Source organism: Podarcis liolepis (genome assembly GCF_965112155.1).
Source record: "Podarcis liolepis genome assembly, chromosome: 8".
Taxonomy (NCBI): domain Eukaryota; kingdom Metazoa; phylum Chordata; class Lepidosauria; order Squamata; family Lacertidae; genus Podarcis; species Podarcis liolepis.
In genome coordinates, this window is record NC_139560.1 from 81,874,215 (window position 1) to 81,890,773 (window position 16,559).

General features: G+C 45.2%; 1 protein-coding gene across 2 annotated transcripts in view; it reads right to left on the reverse strand.

Annotated features, from left to right (window-relative positions):
* MYO10 (myosin X) overlaps positions 1 to 16,559 on the reverse strand; it is a 203,916-nt gene that overhangs the window by 32,436 nt on the left and 154,921 nt on the right. For both annotated transcript variants that reach the window (XM_083518955.1, XM_083518956.1), the window contains 6 exons: positions 7,947 to 8,071; positions 7,468 to 7,582; positions 6,408 to 6,514; positions 3,880 to 4,092; positions 3,644 to 3,683; positions 1,076 to 1,981 (listed from right to left, as the gene is read on the reverse strand). In XM_083518955.1, coding sequence (XP_083375081.1) covers positions 1,076 to 1,981; positions 3,644 to 3,683; positions 3,880 to 4,092; positions 6,408 to 6,514; positions 7,468 to 7,582; positions 7,947 to 8,071 — 1,506 coding nt within the window. The remainder of the gene's footprint in view (positions 1 to 1,075; positions 1,982 to 3,643; positions 3,684 to 3,879; positions 4,093 to 6,407; positions 6,515 to 7,467; positions 7,583 to 7,946; positions 8,072 to 16,559) is intronic.

Genomic DNA, 16,559 nt, shown 5'->3' on the forward strand with positions numbered 1-16,559 from the left:
TGGCCGCCCCCAGTCACCAGTCTAGCTGCTGCATTCTGGATTAGTTGTAGTTTCAGAGTCACCTTCAAAGGTAGCCCCACGTAGAGCGCATTGCAGTAGTCCAAGCGGGAGATAACTAGAGCATGCACCACTCTGGCGAGACAGTCCGCGGGCAGGTAGGGTCTCAGCCTGCGTACCAGGTGGAGTTGGTAGACAGCTGCCCTGGATACAGAATTGACCTGTGCCTCCATGGACAAATGACTCCCAGGCTGCGCACCTGGTCCTTCAGGGGCACCGTTACCCTATTCAGGACCAGGGAGTCCTCCACACCAGCCCGCCCCCTGTCCCCCAAAAACAGTACTTCTGTCTTGTCAGGATTACTGTGGCACAATAACTTTTGACAATGTGACGGTTAAACCAGGAAATCTTAACATTACTCTTATTCCTCCCAAAGAGATGTGCATTGGTATCTTGGTTTGCGAACAGTCTGGTTTGCGTACATTTTGGATTACGAACACATCAAACCTGGAAGTGCATGTCCTGGTTTGTGAACTTTTTTTGGTTTATGAACAAATTTTTTTGGATTATGAACAATATTTTGGGAGGCCCCATTGGCAAAAACGCACCTTGGGTTATGACCTGTTTTGGTTTACGAATGGACCTCCGGAACGGATTGTGGTCGTAAACCAAGGTAAAGATAAAGGTAAAGGGACCCCTGACCATTAGGTCCAGTCGTGGCCGACTCTGGGGTTGCGGCGCTCATCTCGCTTTATTGGCCGAGGGAGCCGGCATACAGCTTCCGTGTCATGTGGCCAGCATGACTAAGCCACTTCTGGCGAATCAGAGAAGCGCACGGAAACGCCTTTTACCTTCCCGCCAGAGCGGTACCTATTTATCTACTTGTACTTTGACGTGCTTTCAAACTGCTAGGTTGGCAGGAGAAGGGACTGAGCAACGGGAGCTGACCTCGTTGGAGGGATTCGAACCGCCGACCTTCTGATCGGCAAGTCCTAGGCTCTGTGGTTTAACCCACAGCGCCACCTGTGTGGGTTAACCAAGGTACCACTGTAATAATGGCAAAGAAAGCAATACTCACGGAAGACTGAGCACCCTCTGAACTAAACCTGTAGGCCCCAGAGCTATTGTATGTCCCCACAGAACAGCGGTAGTCGGGGGACCACTGGCTGCTATGAGAATTGGAAAAGGTCACACTGCTTCCGGAAGTGATAGCACCGTCTTCGTAGTCATCTTGGTCGTAATCATAGTCTGCGTCGGGAGTAATTAACTCCGTGGCGTTTTGGGGCTTGCATGATACGTTTTCCGGCATGCAGTATGTGGATTCACCGCTGGAGGAGTTGTGGAGACTGAGGGAGTCGTGGCCAGAAGGAACAAGCGTGCTGTTGTTGCCTGTGGCAGGACTTGCCGGCACCACCGTGTCGTTCATGTACGGATCTTCTTCCGAAGAGTCATCGCTGGTCCTGATGCCGCTCGTCCTCTGGTCCGAGTGGCCGTGCTCGCTTGGGTTTGGCGAATCCTTGAAAGCGTCGTCATCGGCTTCAAAGCCCTCGTCCACCTCCTCCTCGGGGTACGGCTGGCTGAAGTTGAAACTGGGCTTTTCGCCGCCCGCGCTCCCGGTCAACTCACTGAGCTCCGAGCAGAAACCGCTGCCCACAGAGAGCGTCCTCTCGATGTTTCGGACGCATTCGTCAATTTCGTCGAAGTTCAGGGACTCCAAGAACTCCTGCGCCGCTCGGCAAGCCTCGTCCTCCAGCCGCTTCAGTTCCTCGTCCCGGAGCTGCTGCAGCCTCTGCAGCGACGCTTCTGTCAGCGACAACTCCTGCTGCTCCTTCATGCGCTGCAGGTCTTCAATCTCTTTCTCCAGGCGAAGGATCTCTTCGACCTGCTTGTTTTCTTTTTGCTTCTCCAGCTCTCGCTTCAGTTCTTCTTCCTTCCGGGCTTTCTGAACGGCCGCCAGCTCCTGCCGCCGCTTCTCCTCCTCAGCCTGCATTTTGACACACAAGATTCCTTAATCTTTTTCTTTCTTTTCACAATAATAGTTATTATTTTTCATACAAAAGCGTAAGAAAAAGAGAATAAACAATAAGGGAAAGAATAAAAAAATAAAAGAATGTGAGACATAAAAAACTTCAAATATTCCATATATCACCACATAAACTAAGACTTGATTAGTTAATTAAAATCCATCTTCATAAACATATTACTTGACTTCCTCTAATCTCTTCCATCTGAATTTACTTGTAATTAAATGTAGCAGTTTCCAATATCATTATTTCATAAAACCGTATTACAGTCATAATCAAATTTCCTAACTTTTCTTATTGTACATTTTCTTATTTATTTATTTAATCCCAATTTAATCCTAGGCCTGATTAGTTCTTTCAAGTGGTTACCTATCTTTAATATTACAATATTTATTCAAATAGTCTTTAAATTTCTTCCAATCTTCTTGGTGTTCCTCTTCTTTCTGGTTGTGGATTCTCCCGGTGAGATCAGCCAGCTCCATAAACTCCATCATCTTCATCTGCCAACAAGATTCCTTAATCTTTGCCTTGCTAGGCAACTGCAATTCTGCCACATTTCCCCCAACGTTGAAGAACTCATCTCCCCCTTTTGCACAAGACACAGTCTATTTGATTACACTGAGCTGCGGACAGCAAAAACATGACCGAAGTTGGGGGTGTGAGGTGTGGAAGGACATATTTTAAGGCACACAAGATTGTTGCTGAAAACGGTAGTTCCCTGTGGGGTCCTCTATTCAACACCTCTTCTGGAGGTGATGAAATACCAAACAATTGTGGGGTTCTAAGTGCACGTCTGCAACGTCTGTGTGTCATATTGTGGCTCAGCCTGCTTGGCTTTCCTTCTCCAGACACAAGAGATGCAGGATGGGGAGACATAGCGTCCAGCATTGGGACAAGAGGAAGTCACACTGGAGTTCCAAGAGGGGGCAGATAAAAGTATGTGGCATTGTAACAGATGCTCATAGGGTAGAAGAAAAGGCAGAATTGGGTATATTGTGTTTGCAAGAGTTGACACTCCCAAATGCTTATTATAGACCTATGGAACTGTTGGGGACTCTTGCCTAAATTCAAGAAATAAATCGTACTTTACTCCTGATGGTTCCTGGGCATCCTTTGTGCCAAGGCGAAGTGGAAACATAGCTGTCAACTTTTCCCTTTTTAAAAGGGAAATTCCCTTATTCCGAATAGGATTCCTCGCAAGAAAAGGGAAAAGTTGACGGCTATGAGTGGTAATTGAGAAAATAACACCCAGGTCCATGGTAAATATTACTGGGTCTTCGATTGTGAGCCTCCAGGGAGAGGACTATAAAATGTTACAAGCCACAATCAGCCCATAGGTTAGGGTGGGATAATAAATAAAATGAGATAAACAGTATCAGCATATGGAGCAAATTATAGAACGTTTTATGGAAGAGGAGAAATAAACATGGACTGCTAATTTTGTCAGTCCCATGCTTCATGTAACATGTAAATCCTTCCTTTAAAATATTGCTTCAGGAAAAAGAAAAGCACAATGCAGAAATTGGACAGAAACAACTTTATCAAGTCCTCTCACCAGGTTCTGCTTCACACAATAAGTGCTACTCAAACACAAAAGAGAATAGGACATCATTTAGACTTACCTGCCGAGCAAGACGTTCTGCTTCCTGCTTTTGTCGCTTTCTAAATAAGAAAATATCAGAAAGAAATCAAAACCAAGACATCCTTACACAGCGATCCAGTTTTTCAAGATGTGACTTCTGAAACCAATATGCTTGGTTGGCAGTAACTTGCACAAAATTACCAAGGTTGCTGTAGCTAATTTGCAGCAAAGCTAAGTTGCTTACCAGATATTGCCAAGTAACAACATATTCCATACCTTTCCTCCTCTTCCTTTCTCTTTTTTTCTTCCTCTTGCTGTCGTTTCGCCTCCAGCAACCCTTTGTAAACACGACGGGCAATCTGGCCTCGTAGCTGCTTCTGGAAAGTGATGGCCGCTTTCTTTAGCAGTAAGTACTTCCTTCTTAAGTAGAAAGCTCTGTAGTTCTTCTGTATGACAACTACGCAGTAAAGGACTTTTCTGTAGTGCTTCCTGAAATGAAACAGAGACACACATCTATATGAAGAGAAGGTGTGATGAACCACCGACGGGAACCATTAATACCAAGGGGATAAATTAAAACTTCTAGGCAGCAAAGACAGTAATATTAATTCCACTCTCATCAACCTTCTTTACTTGTGCTTCATGATACTATTTCACTAGAATGACTAGACTCCAACTCTAGAGTAGGAAGAGATGCATCCTAGTTAAGGAAGCATTTTTATGTCACTAGTAGCATCTATTTGTAATCCATCAAGCTTGTTTGATATGCATACACCCTGACATTAAAGAAAGTTGTGTATCGGAGGACAGCTTTTGTCCATAAGAAAAGTATTTTTGCTCTTTTAACAGATACGCCATTCAATACATATGAGCAGGTCTAATATACACATGAAAAGAAATGACCTCATTGCCTAAACAGCTATTGAACGCCCCTCTATTGACTCGGTTGGGGGGGGGGAGTAAACAGATGGGATCTAGGACTCAGACTCTAGTACATAATGCATGGCGGTAAGCAAGCAAATAAAACGTTATAACTCAGTCACCTAGTTCTATTGTTCTTTTGTGTCTTGGAGGAAAAAATCAAACTAAATGGCTTGGTCTGTTGGGTCCCCCCCCCCCCATGTCCTTCTGCCACTGCAAATACACCAAGGCTACAAATCTCTTTTCTTTAAATAGTGCAAATAAAAACGTTTGGAACATACCCAAATAAGTGATTTGCACAACCAAAAGCAAATCTTCAAATAGTGCAACTTGGGGCCATCAACACTTTGGGTCTACACTACACAGAGAATGCTTGAATGTAGTGCCCCAAGATGGTTTCTCTCCAACAGCTGTGTAACATACGGACACTAACTGCTCTTCTGTGTCATGTGGATCATTTCTTATGTCTGTATAACATAAGAGACGTACTTGCAGAAGTACTGTACGTCACAATTCCTACATACAGTTGCGTGGGGTACACTAACATCCATAGACCAGTTAGCGTGAAAATTCTATATAATTTTTTTTAACAGAAATATTTTATTATTAAAATAATTCAACATTAATACATACATATTACGAATATACAAACATACATTTCATACAATCCTTAAAAATATTCATACATACCCACACTCAATCCCACACATACTTCCTTTTCCCACCACCACCTCACCCCACCCTTGTGTTAACTTCCAATCTACTCAATTGCAATTTCTTTTCACTTCTATTACTTTCTTTCACACATTTTTAAACCAATTTTCTACTTCTTTTTCTGTTACACATTGTTATGCATCTTATTTAGTATTTCAGTATTTATAACGGAACTTGTTTATTCTAACAGGAGTTCTGATTTTTCAATATGATTTTGCAAGTATCCTTTAAACACCTTCCAGTCCCTGTCTATCTTCTCTTTTGAGATCCTTCCAATTTCTCCCATTGTTTTGGATATATTGTAATACGCCAACAATTTGGCAAGCCACTCTGTTTTTGTCGGTATTATACCACTTTTCCAATTTTTCGCAATCAATAGCCTTGCTTTAGCCGAAAATTCTATATAGTTTCAAGTTGTCTCAGACTCCACATGATAAAGATAACGTGTAAGCTACCCCTCAGAAAAACAGAAAACGTTTCCAAGTTTTAAGAAAGGAACATATACCACATACCGTATTTTTTGCACCATAACACTCACTTTTTTCCTCCTAGAAAGTAAGGGGAAATGTCTGTGCGTGTTATGTAGGGAATGCCTAGGGGTGGCATGCCTATGGATTTTCCTCCTCTAAAAACTACGTGCGTGTTATGGTCGGGTGCGTGTTATAGAGCGAAAAATACGGTACTTTCATTACTTCTCTGCATATAATGAATGCAGTACCCTGGAAATTCCAGAGTGTGACAGTGAAGGCCATTGTTGCTAAATGGCATCATCATCCAACACAACATTAGTTTTTGTGGCAGGGAGACAGAAAGACAGGAAAAAAGGTGGAAGACTAAAGATGTTAGAAGGGGAATCCTGAGCAGTTTTCCCAATTAAAATCCATGCCTAATATACAAAGCAGGAAGGGGCTGTAGCTTCCAACACATTTGTGTGCATGAGGCTCTAACTCAATCTTCTGTTAATCTTATGCAGTGCTATTTTTCTAGAAAAAGAGGTGCCGGAACTGAGTTCCAGCAAGTTCTGGCTGGGGGAAAAAGCCCTGATCTTCTGTCCCGGGTACCAAGGTTGGGAAAGTCTGAGATCTCAAGCGGAGACCTGTTAGTCGTTGTACACATAGTTATAATGTCTACTGGTCTGGTGCAGTAGAAGGCAGCTCCTTGTTACATACCGTGCCACATAGCCCAAGACATGCGCTCGGATGATCATGGCTGCTTTGCCAACCTCTATCTCCCGTTGCTTTTCCAGCTTGTGTTCCAAAGATTCACGAAGAAACACCTTTAAGAAAAGAGCAACAACATACACATTGAGGGTCTCTTCATAATATGATGCAAAACTTATTCTGCGTCATTTTGAGGATCTGGGAGAAGTGGGCAAAAGCTGTTCTCAGGTAATTAATATCAGTCTTCAAGATGGATCCATTTTTCTATTTCTTAAAGAGGGGAGGCTTGCAGTACAGTGGTGCCTCGCAAGACGAAATTAATCCGTTCCGCGAGTCTCTTTGTCTTGCGGTTTTTCCGTCTTGCGAAGCGCGGCTATTAACGGCTTAGCGGCTTTAAGAAAAAGGAAACAAACTCGCAAGAACTCGCAAGACGTTTCGTCTTGCGAAGCAAGCCCATAGGGAATTTTGTCTTGCGGAACGACTCAAAAAACGCAAAACCCTTTCGTCTAGCGAGTTTTTCGTCTTGCGGGGCACCACTGTATTAGGGACGTCCTACTCCCCTAAACACACGAGTCAAAGGCGGCTATGGGGTTGCTGCGCTCATCTTGCTTTCAGGCCGAGGAAGCCGGCGTTTGTCCACAGACAGCTTTCTGGGTGACGTGGCCAGCATGACTAAACCACTTCTGGTGCAACGGGACACTGCGACGGAAACCAGAGCGCCGTTTACCTTCCCGCCGCAGTGGCACCTATTTATCTACTTGCACTGACGTGCTTTCGAACTGCTAGGTTGGCAGGAGCTGGGACAGAGCAACAGGAGCTCACCCCATCGTGGGGATTCGCACCGCCGACCTTTCGATTGGCAAGCCCAAGAGGCTCGGTGGTTTAGACCACAGTTGGGTTTGTGGGTGGGGAGTCATGCTGTTTGCTAATATGGGTACAAATATACCAAGTTTCACTGGCTTAGGAAGTGAGGTAAAGTCACCTGGCAAGGTCTAGCTCCTGTTGTATGTTAATTCACAATAACAACACAGCTATCTAGTTTTGCATTAGGAATTCTTGTCTCTTTTACCTTAGATTTCCCAAGCTGCCATTCAGTGCTTGTGCTATCATACAAATGAAGGAAGGCAGCACACTTTCCTTTTAAATCTTCAGGGAGAGTCAAATTTCTCATCAGGACTTTGTATCTGGGGAAACAAAAAAACCAAGGTGATTTTCCCTTTAAAAAGAAAAAGCTTGACTTGGACTACACACCTCATCTAAAATGCTTAACACTTAACACAAACAAAAGGTAAAGGTAAAGGGACTCCTGACCATTAGGTCCAGTCGTGGCCGACTCTGGGGTAGTTTACCTTCCCGCCGGAGCGGTACCTACTTATCTAATTGCACTGGCGTGCTTTCGAACTGCTAGGTTGGCAGGAGCAGGGACTGAGCAACGGGAGCTCACCCTGTCGCGGGGATTCGAACCGCCGACCTTCTGATCGGCAAGTCCTAGGCTCTGTGGTTTAACCCACAGCGCCACCCGCATCCCTAGACAAAAGGTAGGCTTACCTTTTATGAAAATCCGGAAACGGCCTCCGCACTGGAAAACCAGCCCTTCGTATCCGCACGGTCTCAAGCATTCCAGAGTATCGCAGCTGGTTCAACACCACGTTCTGATCAAACTGGTCGGGCATCTGAAAAAAACAAAAGAAAAAACCAGTCAGTGACATCTGATAAATAACCGATAAAGGTGCCTTTATAAGCAATGTTCAAAATTAGCCAGATGCCAGGCATGTCTTGCAACTGGCATGGGTCTACGTGGAGATCTCTGGATGGCAAGATGGCAACTAGGGAAAGCAACTTGTCACTTGGAGAAGGAGGATCTGAGATACAGTGGTACCTTGGGTTACGGACTTAATTCGTTCCGGAGGTCCGTTCTTAACCCGAAACCATTCTTAACCCGAGGCGCTCTTTCGCTAATGGGGCCTCTAACTGCCGCCATGCTGCCAGTGCACGATTTCCGTTCTCATCCTGTGGCAAAGTTCGGAACCCAAGGTACTACTTCCGGGTTAGCAGAGTTTGTAACCGAAAGCGTTTGTAACCTGAGGTGTTTGTAACCGGAGGTACCATTGTATTTTCCTTGAAGTTGTGGGTTTTTTTCATTCTGGACTGTTTTATTTGATGTTTCAATGTGTTGTAAACTGCTTTGCGATTTGTTCTTTAAAATATGGAATGGAATAACAGCTGGAGCAGCAGCAGCAGCAACAACAACAACAACACCACAATTGCAACAACAACAACACAATTGCAATACCAAACCAAAAAACCCTGGCGCCTAATGTCATTGTGGCATCCATAACGTAGGTGCCATTTGGTGATTAGTTTATATACCTGAATTTCTAACACTGGTTACAAGTATGAGACTTAGGATGAGCCCTGTCGAGACAAATGCCTAAATTCAAAAGATGCATACCCCTTATCTAATGTGGATTCACACATGTAAATGCTGTTTAAAATCTCAACCACAGGGAAAATAAGGCAGTACCAGCCTCTGAGACCTTTAAAGGGAGAACACAGACCAGCCTTTTACACTTCACACACTTCAGGCACCATGAGAGAACGGTAAAATTTGTGCTCCGGTATCTGTACACAAATACACAAATGTAAAATGACATCAGTTTTAAGAACTATTAAGTTCCACTCCTCTTCAGAATGGGGTTGTGAGCTGGCTTTTTTATTTTTCAATGCCTTTACTTTTGTGCCTGAGATACAGAAATTGAGGAGGTGGGTTTTGGGGAGGCAAGGAGACAGGTGGTTAAAAAAGATGTGTGTCAGGCTGTTGCTAAAGGCGCAGCAACAGGGCCAATTAAGAGAAGGTAGCAACCCGGCCTCCAAAGGCAGTAAACCAAAGGAACAATTACAGAGGTAATCCCCCAGCTCCCCATTTAGAGCCTTAGTCGCTACTTAATCCGATCAGCAATCCCATCTCACTCCCCTTCATTGCTATTTAGCAATTCCAAACTGTTGACAGTAATGGCAGAGTATAAAAGAGCTTTGGCAATGATACAATATAATAGCATCTCTAAAGGAACTGCTGTGAGCCTTTGGGGAAAATTAAATGCCTTGATTTGTATTCCCAAGAGGTAATCAAATCCCGCTTGCGAGTCAAATGCCACTGAGACAAAATATGGGCTTAATTCCTTCAGGAACGGCTGAGAATTAGCTTATTTATACAAAAAATAAAAAAAAAATGCTCCTTTAAAAAGTGGGGTGGGGTACTCAGTGTGCAAAGAAGTGTGTTCTACAGACAGCCCCTTGGACAGAAAATTGATTTAAGAATGCAAAGTCAGGAGACAAATGATGTTAAAAAATCCAACTAAAAAAAGGACACTAATGTAACATGTAATTTTTTTGTTGTTGTAGGGGTTTTTACTGCGTTTCTATTCGGTAAACACATTTAATGTCTACTATCAATTTCAGATAACTATAGCTTAATAAGGCATGGTAAATGATTTCTTCTATTTACGATTAAATCTGGCAAGGCTATTGAAAAGTATTTTGTGGGGTATATATGAGTTCACATGGCAGTGAGTGAGCACACTTCAAGTTTCCACTATAAAATTCATGTGGAATTCCAATGTTAAGCTTCATGTGATTAATTGATACCGTGGAAGCCCTCGTAGTTAAATGAAGTTACTCATGTGTTCTGCCTTACGAAAACATTCACATTCAATAATAAGTTACATTTTCAACATGCAATCAAAGATGTCTATGATCAGGATGAGGAAACGTGCTCAAAATACTTTACGGAACAAGGGGGTGTTTCAGTACACTGGGTGTGATTGTCACTTCTCCCTAATAATTATGCTTCCCTGTAACAAACCTGATTCATGTAAAACCTTTTCAAAGAATACATTTCATATAAAGCGCAGATAAAGTTGCATTTTTTCCTAATCGCAGGTTCCAATTCCCTATGAAATAATTCTCAGGATCGTACAACGCATGAACAGAGCAGATCTGAACCCGACAATATCAAAGTCATGTCAGCCCACCAGGGAGGCAAATTCTGCTAATTTTCTATTCATCGAAACACTTACATTTGGAGATGAAACGAAACAGCCAGTTTACATCACTCGAGTCTTAACTTTCAAACACCTCTCTCTGCAACAGCAACAAATTTTGTAGCTGAGAGAAAGATCTCCTTTGCTTCCCACAAGTCCCTTTCCCGTGGAAATACTTTGCTGTGTCCGTTCTTGCAAGCTGAGAACCGAAGAACTCGACTCATAACAGTGGTGTCATAAAGCTCAGTTATCAACTCACCATTTTAGCAGCATCGCGAGCGCAAGTCGCTCTTCTTTAGCAAGGATGCCAAAATTCATACGGAAAGGACCCTCCGTGCTGACCTTTTCCGTGCACACTGAACAATGATGAAGACTATTCCTGGTGCTTTAAAAAGTGCTCAGTCGCCATGGCAACCCCTCCCTTTCTGAGGATAATTAGCCCTGGTGTGGCTTTGGCTTCTGATGGGGTGGGGGCTGCACAGAAAAGGATGCAAATGAGAGAGACACAAGAGCAACAGCTTCTTGGGCTCTGTGCTGCAGAGATGGGTTAAGAGAAAAGGAGCTGCTTAGTAACAAGCCCACAGCACAGGGGCAGTGGCTAAAACACGGTCCTAAAAAATGGGAAACTGCTAGGAAGTGGAAGGGGCAAGCAGAATAGAAAACGGAAGAATGGTATAAAGAGGTGTGGGATATAGCTATTAATGATAAATTAACATGTGCCATTAAGGTAAGGCGGGGAATACGCAGGAGAAATGATTTTGAGGAGACAGGAGGGTGTTTGTAGAATTTGTACTGTTAAAACAGGAAGGGGTCAAACCATCGCAAGAGGTGTTGCGATTTTGGGAGGTTGCATGGTTACAATGGTGGGACGTGGGTGGCACTGTGGGTTAAACCACAGAGCCTAGGACTTGCTGATCAGAAGGTCGGCGGTTCGAATCCCCGCGACGGGGTGAGCTCCCGTTGCTCTGTCCCTGCTCCTGCCAACCTAGCAGTTCGAAAGCACGGCAAAGTGCAAGTAGATAAATAGCTACCGCTCCGGCGGGAAGGTAAAAAGCGTTTCCGTGTGCTGCTCTGGTTCACCAGAAGTGGCTTAGTCATGCTGGCCACATGACCCGGAAGCTGTACGCCGGCTCCCTTGGCCAATAAAGCGAGATGAGCATCGCAACCCCAGAGTCGGTCACGACTGGACCTAATGGTCAGGGGTCCCTTTACCTTTACCTTATGGTTACGATGGAATGGTCTCGGGGGTGGGGTGCACAATTCTATTCTTATTTATTTAGGATTATTTCAGAAATATTAATAATAAAGGGAAACTGAAAGAGGGTGATTATTATAATTAAACTACAAGAGCTAACTATTCACGTTCTTCAGACATCTCTCGGAACCTGACCACTACCACGGTGAACAAGACTGAAAGACAGAAATATCTGAAACTTACCTTGTGGTTTTTTTCCTATTGGTGTGTCTCCGAGTTGTGGCTCTCAAGGACAGGACTCCCTCCCCCTTAAAACCCACTTCTTCTGCCCAGAGTTTAATTTACAAGCTAACTGTAGGTGGCAAGCAGTTGCAACCCAATGGAAACTGAGGATCTGATTATTCATTACTAATGTGGGTTCTTCTCCAAGTCAGACTGGCTTGCAAGCTGCTGTGTGTGTGTGTGTGTGTGTGTGTGTGTGTGTGTGTGTAGGGGGGGTTGCTTTCCATCACTACGTAATGACTCAGCCTCCTTGCTTGAGTAATCTGCAGCTCTTTGCTTACACAGCATTTTCTTCACCATGCCCCAGCTATGAACACATCTGATCTGGGTAGTTTGACGCAGAGGTGGGCAGCCATCAGGCTCTACTTTGTAGTCATGTTTTTTGCTAGAACCCTGAGGTCTACCAACCAGAGCCAATGCAAAATTGTGACTCAGGTCTGCAGATATGCACAAAGAGTTAAGGAACAGGGTGCCTCTGAGCACATGGCTCTGTTTGGGGATTTGTGAGCGGTAGAGCCAAACTCATAAATTTGATATAAAAATCCACTCCTTGTTTCCCCTCCCCGAGCATTCCCCATTATCAACGTAATTTTTGAGGGTGTTTGTGTGTTAGTTTTTGCTAATGTTAGACAATTGGGAGTCAGAAACCGTTATTGATTACCCAAAGAGCCATCAGCAGATTCTAATCTAAGTTCTGCCTAACCCTGGGGTGAATTGTTCTGAGGTGGATGGTCCTGGATTGTGGCTAGACAATGACCTACAGAGTATTTTGGTACTTTCAAAGTATATATGTCAGGTGTTCTGTAGTGACTAGGAGCTACAAATCAGGAAATCCCTGGTTCAAATCTATCCGAGACACTCTCAGCCTCAGTCCTCCTATGATCATCATGGGGAAAAAACCCCAAGGCCCCTGGCACCTCCAAAGATTTTTCCATCACTAAATTATATCCTAGACAGCATCTTAAAAAGCAAAGACATCACCTTGCCAACAAAGGTCCGTACAGTTAAAGCTATGGTTTTCCCAGTAGTGATGTATGGAAGTGAGAGCTGGACCATAAAGAAGGCTGATCGCTGAAGAATTGATGCTTTTGAATTATGGTGCTGGAGGAGACTCTTGAGAGTCCCATGGACAGCAAGAAGATCAAACCTATCCATTCTTAAAGAAATCAGCCCTGAGTGCTCACTGGAAGGACAGATCGTGAAGCTGAGGCTCCAGTACTTTGGCCACCTCATGAGAAGAGAAGACTCCCTGGAAAAGACCCTGATGTTGGGAAAGATTGAGGGCACAAGGGGAAGGGGACGACAGAGGAGATGGTTGGACAGATTTCTTGAAGATACAAACATGAGTTTGACCAAACTGCGGGAGGCAGTGAAAGACAGGAGTGCCTGGCGTGCTCTGGTCCATGGGGTCACGAAGAGTCGGACACGACTAAACGACTAAACAGCAACACAAATTTATATCCTGCCTTCTCATGTGGTCAAAGAAAGGAAAACAACAACAACAAAACACTGTTTCCATTAAAATGATCAAAATAACAAAGGGCCATAAAACAGTAGCTTTCAAATAAACTCCCAAGCACTATCTTGCAGAGTTATGTTTTTCAGCTTCTTCTAAACAACAGATATGGGTTTTGCTGAAAATTCTCTGCTGGAAGGCTATTGAACAACAATCTCAAAGGCTCTATTCCTTGCTTAGGTCACCCTGATATACTGTGGTGATCAGGGGTGTAGGGGGGGGGAATAGCCCCAAGTGCATGATTTTGAGATGCAGCAAACCAGGTGCCCCCCCAACCCCCATCCTGCCTTGCCTGCTGCTCAGGCCCTGGCCTTCCCACTGCATCCTGGACCCCCTCGCTGAATGGTTGCCCGGCCAGCATTGAGGGGATTTGCCCCCCAAGGGCCGCGATGGTTAGCTGGCTCCTTCCGCCTCCCTGCCCCGCTCCTGCTCGACGCCCACCCAGTGGCATTGGTGGCAAGGACTGGGCTGGCACAGTGGGTTCTGTTCACCCTCTGTACTCTGCGCACAGCATATCCTGGGCACCAGCAAATGGCGCAACGCTGCTGGTGATGATGAATCCTGGTGCAGAGCACTTGATGCACATCTTAATGAATTGTGCATGTGTGTGTGCATGTCAGATTCAGGTGAGGTGCAGTCTCAAAGGCGATTCATGGCCAACATTGAGGTTGGAATATGCTTATGCCAGACAGAGATTCTACACCGCTGCCTCCATGCCTCTGAAAAGCTACTGGCAGCATTTACAGTCGTACCTTGGTTCCCAAACTTAATCCATTCCGGGAGTCCGCTTGACTCCCGAAACAGTTCGCAAACCAAGGCGCGGCTTCCGATTGGCTGAAGGAGCTTCCTGCAGCCAATCGGAAGCTGCGCCGGACGTTGGGCTTCCAAAAAATGTTTGGAAAACCAGAACACTCACTTCTGGGTTTGTGACGTTCAAGAGCCAATTTGTTCGACGACTAAGGCGTTTGACTACCAAGGTACCACTGTACTCAAATAGAAAAGGTTTATTCATAGGCTAAAACCCCTAAAAATGTTTGTGTGAGATATGCTAGTGATGACAAATTCAGTCACGTGGTGTGACCATCTATCCATTCAAAACAGAAGCTGTTCAAATTAATGGGGGTGGGGAGGAGATTTAGGCGTGCCTTGTTCTTTAGCTTCAGGGCTGGGAAGGGGAGATTTAAGATTTCACTTTAGCTTTGGGACTGGCACGCCTTACTAAAACTGGCAGCATGTCTCCAGACCCCAGCTGGGATTGTTGGCAGTCCCTCCTCCCCACCTGTGAAAAGTCTGTTGTCATTTCATCTAAGGTCACCCTAATTAAAGCCTACAGCCCCTGCTGGAAGAGCCTCAATCTGTCCTCTCCCGCTTTTGCCACATTGTCATCGGTCAGTGGTCTTCCGCGGAAGAAAAATCAATCAGGCTTTCAGATAGTCGCAGATTTCTCCAATTGGGAAACACACACACAGCCATGCTGTGAAACATTAATTAAGAGGCAGATGTCCTCTCCCACCTAACTCCCAATGACCAGGGAGCATCTTTGTTTATGGCAATAGGCAGGAGGTCTCTGCCACGTGTCGGAACAATAACTGTGCCATCCCTAACACAAGGTCCCTGGCTTAAACTGACAGATGTACTCTCCCCTTGCACGGCATGCAAACTAAGGTCGTTAAGACTTTATGGCACTTCCATCTCATGGCGACAGGGGACTATTTACAACATCTGAACAGGTTTTGCCAGCAGTCTCCGTTTTCCTGTCGAAATCTTGCCTTATCCTGGTCCTTTCCAATTCAGATTTCCATCTACTTCAAATGTCAAAGTGCTACTCGTTTTGTATCTAGGTAGTCTAGACCAGTGTTTCCCAAACGTTTTTGGGCAACGGCACACCTGTTAGCCGGAAAAAAATCTCGCGGCACACCACCATTAAAGCCCCGCCCCGTGACGTCAGCGCGCAGCGTCACGCCGGGAGGGACGCACAAAAGCGAAAGTTTTTTCCCTCCCCCTTGCTGGGGTAGGAGGAGGCAGCAGAGCGAGGGCAGCTGAGGCGGCGGCGGCGGCGATAGCGGGCGGAGGAGGGGGCGGCGGCGGGAGTTGCTGCTGCTGTTGTTGCTGCTGCTGCCCGGACATGCCGGCCTCCTCCTCCTCCGCTGTCTCGCGCTCCTCCCTTTTGCGCGCGCTGCCCCGCCGCTCGGCACCACCACCGCGGAGCCGCCCCCGGCTCGACGCAGATCCTCGCCGCCGCCGCCGCCTCTCACCGCCCGACTCGCCCGCCTTCCTCCCACGGCACACCAGCCGGTGTCTCACGGCACACTAGTGTGCCGCGGAACACCGGTTGGGAAACACTGGTCTAGACACTGTAAGCTGTAAACCAATCAAGTATTAACCTTCTGTCTTTTATTACCCATTTGCCATTTAAGTCAGTTAGATCTTTATGTATATGGAAAGCCCTCCCATCAGATGTGAGACAGATAAGCAACTATTTGACTTTTAGAAGGCATCTGAAGGCATACCTGTTCAGAGAAGTTTGGAATTGTTGATCTTTTATTGTTCTTTTAATACCTTTTTTGGGAGCTGCCCAGAGTGGCAGTCAGGTGGGCAGCATATAAATAATAAATTAATAAAAATTATTATTATTATAACCAAAAACGTTAAAATGGGCGCCTTTAAAGATGCTGGAAGAAGCAGGAGACAATTCATGATTTAATATTCAAAAGCTTTGAAGACGCTCAAACTCAGGACGAAAGGGAGAAATGTGCTGGATCCACTGTGGAAGGACATGTGGATCCAGAATTGGCCTCCACAGTCACTTACAGACTCACTGTTAAAACCGTGTTCATGGAAGACATGGTTACGAGTGATCGCCGAAGAAGTAGTGACTGGCATTTTAATGACAATCTGGTGGATCACTGTAGATGGCTGATGAAGTGTGCTTGGTTGTGACCCGCCTGTTCCTCTAAGAACTCTAGGTTCACCTGCGATGGCTTTTCTTATCCACTAGGAACACAACTTCAGTTGCCTACTGGTTCTGCTCAATCCACTGAACCACATTGGAAGGCACACTAGAAACTAATTAAAAACCATCCTATTTCATGAAGGAAATGCTTCAGTCTGTTCCTGCAGAGAACGTC